General features: G+C 39.1%; 2 protein-coding genes across 3 annotated transcripts in view; both read right to left on the bottom strand.

The window, feature by feature from the left end:
• Positions 1-856: 856 nt before the first annotated feature.
• FAM110B (family with sequence similarity 110 member B) lies at positions 857-4331 on the bottom strand. Its single transcript, XM_021555671.4, has one exon. The coding sequence runs from the start codon at positions 4329-4331 to the stop codon at positions 3219-3221; it is 1113 nt and encodes a 370-aa protein (XP_021411346.1). The 3' UTR covers positions 857-3218.
• Positions 857-20145, bottom strand: part of LOC146768397 (uncharacterized) — a 112070-nt gene continuing 92781 nt past the window's right edge. For both annotated transcript variants that reach the window (XM_085572117.1, XM_021555672.4), the window contains 2 exons: positions 19003-19069; positions 857-4637 (listed from right to left, as the gene is read on the bottom strand). In XM_085572117.1, the coding sequence (XP_085428243.1) occupies positions 4451-4637; positions 19003-19069 (254 nt within the window). In that variant the 3' untranslated portion in view covers positions 857-4450. The remainder of the gene's footprint in view (positions 4638-19002; positions 19070-20145) is intronic.

The following is a 20145-nucleotide window of genomic DNA, read 5'->3' as shown; positions in this document are numbered from 1 at the left end:
CCAGGCTTTCACAGGACAGGCTTGCATTTCCTTCCAGAGCTGCAATAGGAGCTGTTGTTTAGCTGAGAGCACCTTGTGCAATTTGTACCTGGATAAATGCCTGCTGGACACAGCAGGAACATGACCAGAACAGGTCCCTGATGAAGCATTTCAGCTGGTTAAAACTCTTTGTGAATTCAGCATTCAGGAATCTCCTAAGGCAGAGACAAGTAATGCACATTTGACATGATAGCATGACCTGTCTGCAAAGGCAGATAATATCTAATATTATATTCTATAGAATGGTTATTCCCATTTGAATACTAAAACAATCAGATACCAATGATTTGGATTTTATGCAAACATACAGGTAATAATAAGACCATTGTCCTGGGCTGACTAATAATTAAATAATATCTGCATAAATGGCAATAAAGTGACAAATAAAGGCAATTGTTACCTGCTTGTTCAAAGCCTCGTGAACATTCTGCAAGATCATAATTACTGCAATCTCACCAGAGCTGCAAGTTCAGCTCACTGTGAAGGTCTAGGCCCTGTAAAACCTTATTCATGCACACACTGCAGGAAGCAGGGACAGTGAAGGCAGATCAGCACCTGTGCTGTTCCAAAGGTGCTGCTTAACATTTTGGGTGAGGAAAGCCCCTCTTACAAATAGCTCACAACCCCTGTTTTGTGAATAAAAAGAAATTAATTTGATTTCTCAACATACCTTGGGAAACAAATTGAGAATACTAGCATATGCTCTAATCAATTTTCTAGTTATAAAGGTTTCTTTATTACTGTTTTTGGCTGACAACACTTGAGATAGCATGTTTATCATCATTCTTAAACACTTAAAACACTTAAGAGAGAGCGATGTGGGTGCATTTTTTATTTTGGTTTTAATTTCTTTATTTCATTGCTGTACAGCTGCATTACACTTGGCTTTAATCCCTCAAGCATTATTTTCCTTGGCAAAACAGTCACTGAACTGAGTAGAACTTACTATTGGAAAAATATGCTTGAAAAACCAGTGTGATGTCAATGCCAACTGAAACCCATGGAGCTTAAAATGTCACAAATGGGCCTGTAGCTGAAATACAGAGCTCCTCTTTTTTTTTTTTTTTTGGCTGAGCTAGGAATGTTGTAAGTCTTGGGTTGTGAAGTCAACTGTAAAAATCACAGAGTAGCCTCCTGAAGCTGAATGTGTGCTGAAACTGAATGTGTGCTTCCCTCCGTCCATAAACAAACATTTACAGAACAATTATATAAAACTAGATGTAGGATAATTCCATAGGAAACAAATGACTGCACGGCTCCACTTCCAGTCTTGCCTGCATTAACAGTAGCTATTTGTTTTAAGTTGGGCTACAGGCTTCTCAGAGAAAAGAGAGAACCCGACTTTGTAAAACACCTTTAATATTCAAATATATAAATAAGCACTACTGAAGAATAATTCAGAAGACTGCGGTGATTCATTACGAACAGATGCTATAAATGGGAACAGTAACATTGCTAGGTAAGGAAGAAGCAAGCTATTTTAGGAGTCTTGAAAATCTCTTCTAGTTCTTCAGACAGATCATGCTGCTATAGTTATTTTATAAAAAATTATATTCTGAAAAGCACTTTAGTAAAAGAAACCTTTTACTGGAACTATTATTTAACCAAGACCTTCTACAGCACTAAAACACACTGCAATTGAGTTCCTGATACAGTTTTAAGAATGGAAGGGGTGAAAATAAGAACAAAAAAAACCCCACCATACCTGCACCAGGAGCTATTTATTAGCATAACACTCTTCCTTTTAAAGATTTTGTAACAACTGAAGTATATACAAAGTCTTACAGCATTTACACAATAAAAAAGTTTCCTATTAGCTGATGTAGTATTAAGGTAGTGCTGCAATTTACTTCAAAGCATGAAAACAATAATAATGAAGCAGACCACTGTACTTTCAACTTCTCCACTACCACACCACCACTGTCAGTTGAAATGACAGTTAGTTAAGCCACTGGGAAGACAGATTGTTGAAAGATTTGTAACAGGTTGATTTGCAGCACTAACCATCTCTTAAGGAGGAAAAAAAAAGAAAATAAAAGCTACATACTGTCATGTTTCTACACTTTTCTAGAGCTGGAACAAACTTTCACAGCCTTAGATATAACATATGCAAGACAACATAATCACATTTTTTCAGATATAGTTCAGCTACTGAGTGTATTTACTTCTGAATAGGAGGCGTTATATTGATATGGCTGTGTGTTTCCATTTTTCTTGATTAACTTTTCAAATAGGTGTACAAAAAAAATTAAGACAGCATGGAGTTTGTAGTCATGATGTGTTTTGACTAATAAAGGCATTCAATATCAGCTATAGGATCTAATTATTCCTGTCAAAAGTTTAAGACCAGGAATCTTTGAGTAAAAATCAAACCTACAAAATCCTGCACCTGCACCATTTTAATCTGTTGACTCCAACATTCTTTAAGCTTTTCCAACTGGTATAATACAAAATCATTAAAATGCTTACACAAACCCAAATGCAAGACTCATTTAGTTTGTGAGAGGTCAAGCAGATTCACTAGACTACTTCTGCTGTAAAAGAGAGGGAGCTTATCTAGGAAAAAGAAACTTTTACTGAACAGTGCCTTACTACAAGTAGGGATATATAGTTTAACAATGATACATAACTTATGAACGCAGCATTCTTTGCCTTTTAGAAAAACTTTCGTGTGCCAATAATGCACTTTCTACAAGAGATAAGGCTGCTTTGCCTATTGTTGTATGCCTAAACCTCATATTTTGGCCAATTCCACTTTTCTTCCCAATAAAGGGATTCCGTTTCAGCTTAGAAACAAGTAACATCAGTTGACAATATCTGTATTAAGACAAAAAGTGACATATATAAAATCCACAAGGAACCACATAAATACCAAAGAAGCCATATAACCTTTCCATGTAAACACTTTGATTATACTGAAGCCCTAATCAGATTCTTGTCTTAAACTTTTGGCAGATAATGTGTATGCTCAGCCAGGCTTTGTAGTTAGTTACTGTTCAAGTGGAAGCCAGGTCAGCTCACATGTTGACAGGCATGCAACTTGGAAACATTGCACAACAAGCAACACAAAGAGATTTGAGAAGGGTACAAGACTTCAAGTAGACTTCACAACCCTTCACAAACTGAATATTCACAGACAAAAATACAGTCCTTGCTTTTTTCTGTGGTGGATTTCTTTCTCACACATGGGACACTTTCTGTGACTCTCTAGCTTGCTTGATGCTATATAACCACTTGATGATTCTGGCATTCCTTTCAATGGCAGAAATGCCATATGGCACACGGTCATTGGCACTGTCATCATTTCTAAGGTCACTGTTGCTGTCCTGAGACTGTTCACAGTCTGAGCTAATCATACTTGCACTGCGAAAGTTGAGGGATATAATATCAGAGTTAGCCCTTGCAAAGTTTTCCATCCCAAGGTTTTCAAGCTCTTCAGGATCCAGTCCACAGTAGTTAAAGAATCGTTCAACATCTGCATCAACGCGAAAGTATCTGTCGCTTAAGTCTGATTTTGATCGCTGTAGGGAGGGTCTTCTACTAACTCCGCATCCAGACTCGACTGCCTCAATCTCTGGGGATTTCAGGGTGGCAATGGCAGCGATTTTGGGCTTTGGAGGCAGAGGTGGGGCTGAACTACTGCAGGGTATTGCTTTTAAGGGCTTTGTACTAGTTACTTTCCTAATGTCTGAAGAGCTGTGAGAGACATGCAAGAAAGTCTCTGCTGACTGATCTAGGAGCCTTCTGCTGACATTGGAGCTGCTCTCCTGTGGGCTGCTCCGGCCCTGTGTGGGGTATACCTTCAGGGATTCAGCGAACGAGTGTCGGTTCAGCTCTGTTGAATCGGCCCTGTGGGGTGGCCAATTGCGGGGACCGTGCTTATGCCCTGAACCTGAGCTGGAGCCTTCAGAGCTGTTGATGATGTTCTTCAAAATCTCAAGTTTCAGATTTTCTCTCTGGACTCCACTCTCAGTTTTTGCATTGTTGCTGAAGACTTTCAAGGTGGGGCTCCCCAGCGCTCGCTTGGCTGCAGGACAGACCGGCGGCTTCGCCAGCACCGCTGGCTTCACAGGCTCCTGCTTGGCATTGATGACCTCCTGGCTCTTGACATATTTCGCCTTGTCGGCTTCGAGCCTCTCCACTGCACTCAGTCTTTTTGGATTAGGCTCCGCCTGCCTGCGAAAATAGTCAGGTCCTTTGTTCAGGATGCGGAGAGGAACGGCAGATGTGAAAGTCACGGCAGGGCTGACCGGCTTCACCATGCTACCTGTCGGTAATGTTTCTGTAGGCATGTTTGGTGGTCTTTCCCCCGCAGCCGTTTTGGATTCTTCTCTGGGATCTCCTAAATGCACGGTGCAGAAACATGTACATTAAGCACAATGAATAGCCGATGTATCCTGGGATCTGAGCGTTAGCAGCAGTGCCTCATCTCACAGCTCATTAAATAGCACTGCGTTTCTCTTTTAAAGGCAGCCTTTGTAGGGCAAGGGCACCCGACACAAGTCCCTATTAGTCTGCTCCGCTGGCTCCTTTCTTCTCGCTGAAAGATGTGGGAGTCTCGCCGTCCCCTCTGCGCTCCACGAGCGAGCGGCAGCGATCTGAAAGGCAGAATAACCAACCACACGTTAGCGGTGGCACCTGACATCAGAGCGACAGCAACAGCCGCCTCCCGGCCTCCTCTGCCACCGCCGCTGGCACAGCAAGGCAGCGCTCACGGTGCCCCTGCCCCGCTCCTGCCCAGCACCCCTCCGCATCTCACAAGACATGTATTGTTTGGTATTTATACTCTGAGCCCGGATATAACAAAATTACATTGGGAAAAAAAAAACATTCCAAAAGATTAAGCCTCATCACAATTCAGCCATACATTTCTAGAGGGAGAAAGGAAACCAGAATGTGACAACTCAGAGACTTGAAGCCACACATCTCCCAGTAAAAAAGCACTTCATATTAACATATTTGGCTTAGTTAAGTAGATTTGTGAACATGTTTTATCTCTAACGCCCAAACATTTTTCTCATTACAGGCAACATACTGTATAAATCTCAGCACTCAAGTGTATTTTCCTTGCTCATTAAATTGTCCAGAAAACAATGGTCAAAAAAGTAGAGAGCAAATGGAGACGTGAAGAGTTTTAAGTGCAATGCACATCTTTCATTGCTAATCTAATATAGAATCAACAAATAAAACCAGGAGATGTCACTAAATCCACCAATTCCAGTTCCTAGTCTGTTTGAACATTAGGATCCATAGCACTGGTGCTCCAGCAATAAAGTAAGGCCCTCCAAGCTCTCACAATCACCTTACAGGCTTAAGAGAAAAACAAAAAATGGCTTTGGTTTTTTATGTAAAATTTTAGGAACATGCAAAACCATGTAACTGGGTTTGAAAAAGAAGAACTGGTCTTCAACATGTAGATATTATAAACTCAGGTTTTCCATGAAGCAGTAAGTACAAATGAAATTTATCTTCATCTAAATAATTTTAAGGTTTTATCACTGAGATTGTCACAACAGTCTAAAATCCAACACCATGGATGATACTACAAGTGCTGAAACAATTTTTCCTAAATGAGGCACTGAAGGGTACTTGCCATGGAATCTACTTTTCAAGTAGTGATTTCGCTAATGGGTCTCATTTGTTTTATTACTGCTCCATTAATCTATGCTGCCCTCTTTAATATCCCATTTCTATTATCACTATGATCTTCAGGGAGAGAAAGAAAAGCAGCTGCTACTTCTTTGCTCAATCCTAAAGAACACAGAGCAGCATCCTTCCCTGGGATGACTTGCTTTCATGTTGCTGTCATCCTATGTGTTCTCATCCATTAATACCCAACTTACTATTACAGGGTTTACATTGTTTTGTCAAAAAAAAAAAACAAACCAACCAACCAAACAAACAAAAAAACCAAAATCAAAACACAAAAAAAAATTCCATCTGAAGTTACATTAACAGTAAAAACAAAAGAATCACTGATGACCAGAAACATGTGATATATATATACATTAAATACTTTCTTACATATTATCCAAGGTCAAAGTGAGCAAATAAAATATACAAATGCTATAATGAGATTATAGGAAAAAGCTGAGCTTTCTCCTGAAGGCTCACTGTCACAAGCATTCTTCAAATACAAACTAACATATTTAGGTGGGTGATAAACCAGACACAGATTCAGTGCAATTGAAAGGGTAGTGAAAAGTTAATTAAGCTTCTCTTTTAATGTTGTTTTATAAATCCTAGTGCTAACTCTTCAGCAGCTTGACTTCCTGAATTTAAACTAAGCCTCACTGAAAGAGAAAAAGCTTTCCTCATTTGAATCAACATATTTACTGGTACTGTTTTTAAATTAAGTATGAAACTTCCAAATGCGCAGAAGGCAATTCCAACTTGCATCTGCACACACGTTTCTCTTGCCTACACACAAAGCAAATCTTTCCACATTGCCAGCTCAGAGCTCGATGGCTAAGTGCCTGTATAAATACCCCACTGATGTGTGTATTTAATACTTCTGTGCAGAAATCAAATCTGTGTGAGAGCAGGGGCTTTCTCAAGAGGAAGAAAATCCCACAAACAACCGAGCTCTTTGCACTTAACACTTTACCCAACCAAGTTAATACTACTTGAGTAAGCAAGACAACTCTCCTGCTTGACAAAAGTCATTAGAGGTGACCGTGGTCCTGCCCCTGAGGACAAGCTGCCAACTCCATTCTCCTCCTGGTGAGTGGCTCCATACACCACCATAGATCAGAGGCCTCCAGCCCAAGGCTGCTGTTGCAAGACTTTTCCCAGCATTTAACAACTTTCTCACTTTGGATAGTTTTCATCAATGTCAGCAAGCATTGCCTTGTAGGCTGAGCATCCACATTGGCTTCAACACCACATTTAAAAAAAAAAAAAAGGAAGAAAAATAAATCCCACCATGCATGTATGTTTATCTGAGAGAACAAGTGTGCCTGTTTGCAAGCACGTATAGAGCCAAGTGCCCTGGAGTCAATGGAAATATGCTGCAACTGGCAATGTGCTTCAGGCATGTCTAGAAATAAAAGCAAGAACCTGGTGAGGAGCCAGGACAGAAATGTCCACCTGAACCAGCACAGGGAGCCTGGGGGGTGACAGCCAAGTGGTTACGTGGCCAGCCATGGAGGCTTTGTACCTGTGGGCTGCGGCTATAAATTAAGGAACATACAGCTATGAAAAGGAATCAACTTTTTGTTCATTGTTTAAAGAACATACAGATAGGAAAAGGGATCAACTATTTATGCATTGTTTAAATTGCTCCATTTCACTGAAGCGCCACATTTGAATATCACCAGAAATCTTATTCAGTATTCTAATCTCAGAGAGATAAAAATTAAAGATTTAACCAGATACAGTTAAAAAAGAAAGTGTGATGAAAGAGAGGAGGATGAATGTAACAGCTAATGAAACTTCTGCCTGTGCTCGTGATTGCTGAAGCCTGATCCTACTGCTAACTGGGAAAATTAGTTCAATTCCTACCAGCCTCTCTTCTGTCCATGGACACCTGAAACACCACAGCGACACTACAGAGCCTTTTTACTTATTCATTTTATTGATAATGATAGAGGCTGAGAGCAGCAGTACACTATAGTCTCAGGAAGACTTAGATTACAGTTGTGAAACTCATCATTGCAGCAACCAGGGCATAGAAATGGCTTTTTACTGACTTAAACTCCAAAGAAACTCACTGCTTAGGCATCTGAATTCCCTGTTGGGAATCTCTGGTACCAGTAACACCCTGCAGAAATTCAAAGGCAAATAACGTTTTCTTCACCCACTCCCAGAAAACGTGTGAAATATACCTAGGAACCCAAGAAATGTTCTTCTCGCTCTGTTTACATCCAGGGGTCTGCTCTATAACTGTAAACCTTCTATGGACTGAACTGTATTTTTCAGGATTTACTCTGGATTTCCATTATTGCTCTTCCTTACAAAACTACTAGACTTAAGAAAGTATTTCAAGAAAAACAAAGTCAAAAAACTTATCCATGCATTCAAACATAGTTCTATTTAATACCATGCATACATTAATAAAACCTTTCTGAAAGGTCTTACTGAGCTCCCCTAATATCCCACAACAATTGCAGACCTGCTGAGTAGAATATAAAATGCACAAAGTTTTGGGTTTTTAAAGCTGCATTTTCAGCCAGACACTTCAATTCAGGATTCCTTTGTGGCAGAAGTAGAGATTCAAAGCATTTAATTCATTCTAGGCATGACAATTTAATCACTCTTGAGTCCATAATATGTTTGTCAGATATTCATATTCAAATAACAAATGCACTATCTGCATGATTTAGGTGAACACAACACAGCCTAGAGCAGCAATAGCTACACAACTAACAATAACTACAAATAAATCTCCTATAAAATATTCTTTCCTTACTTTAAAACCAAGGCAAAGAAGAGATAAACTATGTAGAAACTTTGGAATCCCAGGTCCATATATTATAAATATGCAGTTTCTTGAAATGTATGAGAAATTTATGAACAGACCCCATTGTGGCAAGTATTTATTTCTGGCACTATTATGAACATAATAGCATTGTACAATAATAGAGTTCATTTTTTCCTCTCATACCTAAAACTGCATTCTAAATACAGACTGAATGGTGTCAACTGACAGTAAATAACACACTTCCCTCCTCAGTTCTGCAGTGTCCTGGAGCTCCTACGCATTTGGCCACGTTTCACCCAGTCTTTGTCTAAAAGTATCCACAGGAAGGCATTACATATTTTGGCAGTATTCAAGTTACAGAAAAAGCAGCAAAAAGCCATGTGAAAATGTGGTCCAAATGAAATGAGTGAAATTTATGTCTTTGACTTTGGTGAGGACATTGCTTCACCTGACAAAGTTACAATGATGCTCATTCTCCTTATTCATCCCTCTGGGACAGCAGATGAAGGGATTGCACAGAAGGGAGGATGATGCACAGTACACAAATATAATGAAGGCTGACAGCTTTTAGTCTGCTTTCCTTGATATTTAAAGGCCTGTGTCAATTTTATTCTCCAGGTGATAAAATATAACTATTACTACTTCAAGATGTACCATAAACATGACATAAATTCCAGTATAAGTAATCCAGAAGGCTGCAACAGGACTCAAAGAGATCACAAAACAAAACCTACATAGGAACACAGGACACAGATGTAAAATGTCAGGTTCCTCTAACACCTGGGTGCAATTCAGAGCTGCAGGCCGCATTATGTAAATACTGTTTATTTAAAAAATGAGAGCTTCACTGAGAATGATGGGCTACAGGTCTGTGTGCTAAGTTATACTAATATGTATGCCTAAAACTGACACAAGTTATTCTGTGAATAATTGTCATTGTAAACCTCAAATATATATGTTACTAAGTTTAAAAATACTGGCAAAGCCTAAGCAAACTTGGCTGAAATTGATAAAAGGTCATCCATATCCAGAATGGCAGCAGTATTTCATTTTTTAAAACAATTTTAGATAAAGATGTGTATGCTGTGTAGTCTTGGTCTCATATAATATTAACTGTATGAGGAGATGAAATAGTCTTTCAGATCCACTATGACTCAAAATACTAACGAAAGTGCCTGTTTTCAACCCTGTTCCTTCCTAAAATGTGGTACAGTGAACAGAAAGAGCAACAGGCAGCTGTTAAGTGTACACGTAAACCATCAAAAGGTCATGAATAATGTGAACTTCAGTGACCTAAAACTAAGACTGGCAGAATTATGTAGGCAAGAGAAATTTCCACCAAGTAGGAAGGTAGTAACTTTGGCAAAGGCTGTCACTTTTCACTGCCGATGTGTTATTTCCAACCAAAAAACCCCAAACTACAACTAGCATTGTTTGCAATAGCTTGCATAGCTGAGCATAATATGGGCTGATATATTTATGCTAATTCTGCTTTGCTCTTACATCAGAGGCCTTTAAGACAAAACTCTCTATAAATACAACAGTGTCACCACTGAGCACTCTTTCTATTTCAATGTGCAGTGAAAATGATAAGGCTTAAAGCAGGATGTTGTCATAACCATAGATGCTACCACTAAGTTAAAATAAACTGGTTTAATAAAACTATTTAAGCTAAAATAACTGCTGGAAAATACATGGAGGTATGAACATCTGGAAAGCAGGAAAGCAACCTAGAAGCTATACTTATATAGTAACCCTGTAATGGATGCCTAGATCTCACTGGGAGCTGGATAGAGATACCTCTTTGAAAGAAAAACTTTAGAAAGAATTTTGCTTATTTTTATCCATCACTGTTACATTGTATATCCAGCAGCAGTAATCCACTCTCAGTGATGCTTCTGGGTTAAATATTGTCCTATAGATACCTCACAATTATGAAAATTCTGATTTATTTAAATAGGCTGCATAAATGCACAAGAAAGCCCAGAAATTAAATTCCCCTTTCCTCCATAGAGACAGTAAAACCCAAAATAAAATGTCTTATTACTTAGAGCAATACTACAGGCTGTGTTTGTAAAAAGTGGAAAAAGTGGTAAACAGTTCTGTTTTCTTTGGACTCCTGTGTTGCTTAGACAGCATTGTGCCCTTTGCAATAATTTCATTTGCTCATTTAAACAAAACAAAACAAAATGACAGAGAAGGGCCTAAAAATTATTATAAGGAATATTTTACTAAATTGGTAGTCTTATGTAAGTATTTCTATTTCAGTGTGCATTTTATGAGAATGATGTTCTAAACACTTCACAATGTTTTAGGAAACACCCTTACTGCTTGTTCATCAGCCAGTGTCAATAATCTCAAATCTAAACTGCTTCTATACTTTTAATTCTTATCTCTCCATAACTATCATGTTTTAAATTTGCAGCTTCCTCCTTACAACAAGGCCAAAATTCCCAGTTTATCCAGTGGTCTCCTGAGCCTATGCAGTTTTCCTAGGATCTTTTATGCACTTTTAGAGATCAACACAATCCCCTTCTTCAATATAAGATACTTGTCTCTGGTGTTCAGTTACATTTCAGAGGTTCTTCAAACCCTGATACAGGTGGCTGCTGTACCAAATCCCACCTCCTTGGTTTCTCTTCTCTGGAAAAAGGGATGCTTTTACTTCTCTCCTACTTCTGCAAGATGCAGTAACTCCTGCTCTGCTCTGATGGAAGAAGCAGTGCTATCTACATTTTTCCTTTCTTTTCTACTGATAGGAAAAGCTAGCAACTCATTTTCTAGCTCCTGGTAGAGGTCCTTCACAGCCATGCTTGGATTTTGCATCCTGGTAAACAACCTTTTTCACCTTTCTTTCCTGATAGTAGCGCTTCCAGTGTGTGGGGAAAAGAAAAGTTAATCGGGGGTTCACTGCTGCGAAGTGGGGGAAAACAGACGGAGGCAGATGAACATGATAATTTTAATTATGAAGCTAAGCAAAAAATGTTTTAAATGGAAAACTTTTCATTTTAGTTCCCATCTCAACTCCATGGTAATTCTTAACAAGCCCACTTTCAGAGTGAGACATATTTTAGGCCACCAAAATCTTTATGGCAATAGATTCCATAGAAATCATGCACTTGCAAAAAAGGAAATAAAAATATATCTGCAGAAATGTGGAGATACACCTGCAAAACACCCTCCTTCTAAGTATTACCACAAATACATCACCTCACTAGCAGGACTTTTAGGCTCCATCACCCACGTGTTCCCCCCAAAAACACTGCCAAATCTCAGAAGCACAAGTCTCATCAGTAATCAGGCAGCTGGGAAACAGCTCAGTAACTTCTGCATCACCAAAAAAATTATAGTTATTAACTCACCTACAGAACATACATCTTGATAGCAGTATTTTCAAAATGCCAATTCTGAGCCATTTGTCATGTACCAGGCTGTACCTTGTATTATACAAATGTCTCAAATGTGGGTGTCAGGGGTTCCAGAGTATTTCCAGTAGTGCCAGTGACAGGATAAGGAGCCATGGCCAGAAACAAAACCAGAGGAAGTTCCACCTCAACATGAGGAAGAACTTCCTTACATTGAGGGTGGCAGAGCACTGGAACAGGCTACCCAGGGAGGTTGTGAAGTCTCCTTCTCTGGAGACATTCAAAATCCACCTGGACACCTTCCTGTGTCACCTGCTCTAGGTGACCCTGACTTGGCAGGGGGCTTGGATGAGATGATGTCCAGGGGTTCTATGCCTAATAATTTTGTGATTCAGTATATAGAGACAAATCCTTTTCCAGCACTTTCTTTCAAAAGCTTCCACTTTAAAACAAACAAACAAAAAAGTACTTGGAAGTTTTCTTTAAATAAAGAAAAGAGCAAAAAAAGATCACATAGGGTACTTGACAAGGAAATTGGGTTACTAAGCCTGATTCAGTGCAATTAAATAATTTCTAGCAAGTAGGACATTTCAGTTGAAATAGGAAGACCAATTCAGCTCTTCTTCAGGAGGTCAGAAACTTGCCCCAGTTTGGGGACTGGGGATTTAATCCAATCTCTCATTTCTCAAAAGAGTTCAGAAACCTCTGATTTTATGTACATAAGCACTGATGCCAGCTAGTTCATGTGGGAATGGCAAAAATTTACCCGACTGCCATAAAAGCCTCGAGGCCCTGAAATATCGAGTTGCCATGTTTAGACTCTTGGTTATTGATGAAAGATCTCTGAAACTGTTTACAATGAGAAATACATTAAAGGAACATAGGTATGAACAGATTTTATGTGAGAAATAACCATATACCCACAACGGAAACAGCTTCCCTGCAGTTACTCATCTTGCAAAACTCCAGAAATGTTCAAATACATGAAGACACAAAGTAAAAAATACAGCTCAGAAAAGAAAAACAATTCAAACAATTTATGCAGTGAAAAAACCAGAAACCATAAAGAGCTATTATAAATGGGAAAAGACATCATACTTAAAATTTTCTTTCCTTTAGAGATGTATATAGTAAAAGAATCTTTCAAAAATTCTTATTTTCAAAGTTTCAACACAAAGCCTAATAGCACCTTCCTGAAGTTTCTTACATGTTGTGAAAATATATTTGAAAGAAATAGTGCCTAAGCATACAGAGTATTTATTATAATACTTGTCAAGATTTTAAAAGCAAGAACCCAGAAAGCCACCTAATTATTTATATTTAAATATTTTCTTACTTTAACAGCTCATTACATGGAAAATTCTTTTTAAGAAATTCTGTAAATGAACACAAGCATTTAATCTTTAGAAATAAATATTAAAACAAAGCTAATTAACGTCTGCTACTGATATTAAAAACTTACAAGGCCACCTTTAAGAGGCAATACAGTAGGCACAATTGAAAATTAGTATGGTAAAACAAGTACCATTAGAAAAGTAATGTTCAGCCAGCAGGATAATAGAGCGGCCCAATTCTGACAACTGCAGACTTGAGCTGCTCTTCTGATTAGCTGTGGGGTTTTGTTTGTCAAAACTCTGCATTAAACAGCCTTTTCTGTAACATGAGATACTATTGAAGTAAGGTCAGCATGGCTATTTAAAAATAATGTCTACAAATTAATTGCCCTCAGTTAACAATTTCTAAGTATTACAACTCAACATTAAATATTGTTTTTTTTTCTGAAATAAACACACTATAAAAGTTTTGACTATGTAAAAAAAAAATCAAATCTTTTAAAAATTATATTTGGAAAAAAAAACCAAACCAACAAAAACAAACCATACATGATTTACAGCAGTGTTCAAGGGCACTGCAACCTTCAGAGCAACTCCATGAATAATTTCTTTCATTTTGAATGGGAAAATTATGTTTTTCTCTAGATAAGAAGACATTTTCCCATACTACAGTATAGTTCATTCCTCTTTTCTCCAACCTCATGTCTAAAGATACACCTTGTCAGACGTCAAGAAAGAAAACTGAAGGCATGCATAACATTACATCTTGAAGATGTATCTGTATATTACAGAGTTCTTAAAGAAGATGGTTGAACATACCAGTTTTGGCACTGGAATACAATGCAATTTAGGTCTGCATTGCTGTGATGGTGTTGCAATTAATGATTATATCTGTATAACTCAACACAAGTGCTACACTTGTACATGGTCACACGCCTGTGTGCCTAACCCCTCAGACTTATATGAGTATTGACTACAGATGTTGAGGTGTTTGCTGTTAGAATACACTGAGTACATTTTCTTCTTGGTTGCTACTTATGTGCCATAGATCTTTACAAACTGTTCATAACCTATGTAACTAGAGATGAATATCCAGATGTCAATGAGCATCCAAATTTTTGTTTAATATGCAAATTTGACACTCAAAGTGGGGCTTTGTATTACTTTTTAATTTAATGACTCTTCACTAAAACAATATTCTTGAAAAGCCTCGTTTTAGAAATCAGACTGTCCAGATTCTTTTGAACAGTTTTTCCCTATCTGAAGGTTTTGGTGAAGTTATGATGATAATGCTGGAAATTCTTCCTGACCATTGATTTTAAGAAACCATCAAATCCTCACCATATTACAGAAAACAAAAGTTGTTTTGAGTCATAACCACTGCATTTAATGAAATGGAGAGAGGAAGGCAGTGCAGAGACTTCAAGAAAACAAACAAAACAAACTAACTAAACAAACCCAAAACCTGGAATTGTGAGCATGGGGACAGACAAAAGAAAAGTGAGAAATTATAAGACACAGAGAGGAAGAAGAGAAATGCTATTAACCAGGCAGGAGAGGACAAGGTATTGGGAATAGAGAAAGAGGCTCTGAAGAGTGAGTTAGGAAGCAGGAGTAGATTACAAGGATAGAGAAAGATTATAAGAAAAAGGAAGAGACAGCTCAAGTTCTCTTCCTTATCACCTCTCTCGCAGCTCCTATGTCCTGCAAAAGGAATAGAGCTGGCATAAGGGCACTGTGGAGAAAGGTGAAGCTCTCAGTGAAGCAAAGCTCCTGCTTTACCAGATCATTTTTGCGTTGTAGGAGAGAGCTACATCTTCTCTCTCCTGCAGCCTCTGTGCCTGGGGCACACTGTCTGCTGAGCTTGGAAGGCTGGGGGCAAAGGAGCTGGCACTGGGTGGTTGGCAGGAGCATATCATAGAGCATACCAGGCTCAGAGAACAACACACTTTCAGGATGAAAATGCATAGTGGAGTAAATCCAGCAACCAGAAACACTGACCAGTCAATTGAATGAGTGTGGAGGTTTGCTGAAGACTCCTCAGTAAATTATGTTCTTCTTTTTGGCAATGCTTCAGACCCCTTTCATATGCTGACTGCATGACCAGATACACATTAGGCTTGTTCCTGGGGGAGTCCTGAACTAGGGATGCTCTCTACCACAGGTGTCATAGATTACTTATTGCTTAGCAAATCTGCTTAAACTACTCCATTCCTGCCCTTCCTGAGAGTATCAGACTACCCCAAGATTGCTACATATCCATTCTCCTCTAAGATATGTTATACACAGCCACACTTATAGATCTTCCCTCTTCTGTAAACAAAAGTAAATCTCCAAACTGAAAGTTAAATACAGGATTAATACTGGCTGCTCAGAGTAACATATGAAATTCATCTCAAACCCAGCAAGTGGATAGAGGTATGCCAAACTTGTATCTGCTGCTTTATCTTCATTAAGAGATGCGTATCAGCAAAATTTTAAAGTAGTTGATTGAAACTACTTAACCCTGCACGGCAGGGTTAAGATGCCTAAAGCAGATAAATAATGGGACATGGAAACAAAGGTGCCAAGCCTCAAATGAGGACACATGGTGTCTGTTTTTTCATCTGCTCATGCCTGCTTCATAAAGGTAACTTCTCCTGCCCAGCTGCTCTGGCAGCACACCATCCCCATCACTGCTGGGAAATGGGGTCCCTCCACTGACGGTGTCCCTCAGTCCCAGTTCCAGCCCATCACTGATCTGGACTGGTTTTAAGGCATTCTGTAAAAGTTAATGAAAAGGGAGGGCTGCCTGTGTCACCCCAGCCAGGACAAAATGCTGCTTTCACCATAAATCACAAATCCAATTTTTGCTGTTGACAAAATGAGCAATATATTTCCAACAAAACTACAGAGCTACTGGAGCATCTGTGTGAACACAAAACATTGAATCCCATTTCAAAGATGGCAGAATTAAATCCCATGCAGCACAACATGAGGAAAGTAAAAATATGAAATGTGACTGTAAAATTAGTGTAGGTTAACTTGTGATCACAAAAATTAACAAATATCTTTGAATGTTCCTGGTGTCAGTCCATGTCACAGCTAAAATGGTTTTGCTGCCTTAATTGCATACTATGTATGAAACCCCTTCAAAGATTCTCTCCCAAATTTGCACTAAACCAGGACAAATACATATCTGGAATTTCAAATTCCCAATTCCTCAGATGACAGAAATGGCTTCTGAGATGATTTTCATATTCAGGGAACAGATTTTTACCCTTAAATTAGCTATGTGTACTCTCAGACTTAGCATTTTGCTTTGAAATAAAACAGCAGCGATAACTGTTAATTTAAGACCCCACACAATGCAAATTTATATTTTGGAGCCAAATATGCTGATTGGAAACAGATGAACATTAAATGCCTTTTACTGAGCAGAATTAAAACTAAGCAATAGTGAAGTGTGTTGCTAATTTGACACATGATACATCTGACATTGATTACTGATTTTTTTCTTTGCTACAATGAAATATCAGAAGTGCCTTATTAATCTTTGAAGAATTTTACAACTATTGCTACCAAGTGCCACATGTTCAGCTCCTGTTCCCTCCTGCCTTCATGGATTTCAGTTTACTTGTACTTACCAAGGATGAAGCTACTCTTTCCATTATTCCTGACACCTTTTGTTTTGGAGCTTTAGTGACAAAAATAAAGATTTTAAGCTTTAATGCTCATCTTCTGCTCAGACCTTGAGATCAAGGTCAGAGTGTTGTGGGTAGACTTGTGCATGAGGACTGGAAAAAAGCACCCCAGATTTCAAAATGGGCAGGAAAGAGGATATGGGGAACTACCAGCCAGACAGCCTCACCTTCCTCCCTGGGAGGGTCATTCTGGAGGCCATCTCTATCTCCACATGGATGACAATGTGCTCAGGAGCACCAATTTATTTCCTCACTAGTATCAGTTTAATATCTCACTAAAAGTAAATCATGCTTGACCAACTTGATTGCCTTCTGTGATGAAACAACTACCTGGATGCATGGGGGAGAGCAGTGGATATTGCCTACTTGGACTACAGTAAGGCTTTTAATCCTGTCTCTCACAACATCCTCATAGGCAAACTCAGGAAGTGTGGGCTGGATACCTGGACAGTGAAGTGGATTGAGAAGAAGCTAAACAGCAGATCCCAAGGGTCATAATCAGTGGCACAGGGTCTAGTCAGAGTGCTGTCACCAGTCGTGTCCCCCAAAGTTCTATACTGGGCCCAGAACTGCTTAACTTGTTCATCAGTGACTGGATGAAGGGACAGATGCCTCCTCAGCAAGTTCACTGGTGACACCAAGCTGGGAGCAGTGGTCGATTCCACAGAGGGCTGTGTGGTCCTTCAGAGGGACCTTGACAGTCTGGAGAGATGGGCAGAGAAGAAGCTTCTGAAGTTTAACAAGGGCAAATGCAGGGCCCTGTACCTGGGGGGGAACAACTGCATGCACCAGCACAGGCTGGGCACTGACCTGCTGGAAAGCAGCTCTGCAGAGAAGGACCTGGGGGTCCTGGTGGACAACATCTGTCCATGAGCCAGCAGTGCCCTGGTGGCCAAGAAGACCAGAGGTGTCCTGGGCTGCATTAGGAAGGACATTGCCAGTAGGATGAAGGAGGTGATCCTGCCCCTCTCCTCAGCCCTGGTGAGGCCACATCTGGAGTGCTGTGTCAGTTCTGGGTTCCTCAGCATAAGAGAAACATGGAGCTCCTGGAACAGGTCCAGCAAAGGGCAATAAAGATGATTAAGGGACTGGAGCATCTCTCTTATGAGGAAAGACTGAGAGTTGGGTCTATTCAGCCATGAGAAGAAATGACTGAGAGGGGACCTCATCAATGTCTATCAGTATCTGAAGGGAGGGTGCCAAGATGATAGATCCAGGCTCTTCTCAGAGGTGCCAAGCAAAGGAACAAGAGGCAACAGGCAGAATCTGAGCCACAGAAAGTTCCACCTGAATATGAGGAAGAACTTTATCAGCAAAACTTCTTTACTGAGTACTAGGACAGATTGCCCAGAAAGGATGTAGAGTCTCCCTCACTGGAGATATTCAAGAACTGTCTGGACAAAATTCTTTATCATGTACTTTAGGATGACACTGCTTAAACAGGGAGGTTGGACCAGATGACCCCCTATAGTCCCATCCAACCTCATTCATTCTCTGATTTTGTGTGACTCAGTATTTGGAAAGTAGTAGTAATAACCAAATAAGTAACAGAAAACTCTGAAGTATTGAGGCTACCAGGGCTTGTTTGCAGTGAAGGTCTCTGTTACAAAAAGCTAACACAACCTACTGAATGGAAAAATGGTAACTAAAGTACAGGCAAGAATAAAGGGTGGTAAAAAGCCTGGAACTACTGGAATACTTCCGAAAAAGAGTTAGGTAAGTAACAGAAATAAATAGAAAGCTCTGGAGGACTAAGGCAAGAAGTGTTCACTTGCACTGGAGGTCTCCATTGTAAAAAGCTAAAACAATTTTACTGAATGGAGCAACTATAACCAAAGTACAGACTGGGAATAAAGGGTGAGAAAAAGCCTGGAACTACTGGAGTACTTTTTCTGCAACACATTCTGCAACACATACATGGCTGCATGACTGAGTCCAGCAAGAGAAGAGAAAGCCTTAATCTTTCTGAAATGGCATTCAACTATATACTTGCAACTAATGAATCTGCCAACCCAGTGGACTGGTAAAGGTGCAGGAAGAGAAACTATCACAACATACCTCCCAAGACAGCAGAGGAGGACATAGTAAAATCATTCTGGAATTGCTCTCCTTTTATCAACCTCTAGGAAAGAAATGTGCATTTTAATTCAAAAAGGTACCTGTAAAAGTAGAATGCCAAACTCTTGTCCACACTCCAAACAGGGGAATGTAATGCTCCACAGGATTCTGAAAAAAAAAAAAAAAAAAAAAAAGACAAAAAGAATATATTAAAAAGGCATTAAAAAACCCCAAAACACAGCATAGCAGTAACATTGCAGGTGCATGTATGTCAGTGTTGAAGGTCATGGGAGCAGGACACCAAGGCCAGTCCATGCCAGAAGGGAGGGGAAGAAATACAAGGCAGCCTCAGCAGCAATCAGGACTATTTCACATGAAAGGTGAGATAAATGATGACATCAATGTGGCTGAAGCCTGTGAGCTGTGTAATAATAACAACAACTAATTAAAAGGTCATTAGGGAAGCCTCAGAACACAAGCTTGCACATGACACAGTATCTGACGCGCGTGATGCAATGCATTTGTGCTGGGGATCAATGAATAAAGGCAAACAGGACTCAAATGTCAAAAATGCAATTTTTAATTCACTGATGAAGGACAAAAAAAATTGTGATTTTAAGGTCTTGTTACAGATAAACAAGCCATTTTGTTGTGGTTTTGGCTATTTCTAAATAAAGAAGAGGGAAAATACTGCAAAGAAATATTCACAACTCTGTTTCTATGATAAAAATTTAGTAGGGCATGGAATCAATGTCAGCTACTTTACAAGTAGCTGAGGGAAAAATATCAATATGTAAATGTTAGTGTTATTTTCGGGCATCTGCTAGTTGACTTTGACATGAAAATATGGAATCTACAGTGATGATGTATTTTCCTATACTCAAAGTAAAGGCTAAAGAGCAAAATATTTGTGTGTTCAAAAACCCACCACACCTCCCTTGCTGGGAGGGATGACAGGATATGTTCCAAGCTAACAATAAAAAGCACGAGAAATCTACTCTTTAATTTTTATATGTCTATATGTAAAAATTTTGCTTTTTTTCCCTTAGTCTCTTTCCCTTTTCTAAAATATTTATTTTAGACAATGCTTTTTAAAACCATGGCAGTATTGTATTTAGAAAACACTACTCATATCTAGTCTCAATCAATACATCTTTCATTTCATATATCACACCTTCTCCTTTTTCTCCTTTGGAATTTTAAGCCAGTTATTAAAGTCCATGCAGAAAAAACCTTAAACCTTT

This window comes from Lonchura striata, chromosome 2 (genome assembly GCF_050655825.1).
Source record: "Lonchura striata isolate lonStrDom1 chromosome 2, ASM5065582v1, whole genome shotgun sequence".
NCBI lineage: Eukaryota > Metazoa > Chordata > Aves > Passeriformes > Estrildidae > Lonchura > Lonchura striata.
This window is presented reverse-complemented; position numbering and strand designations above follow the sequence as displayed.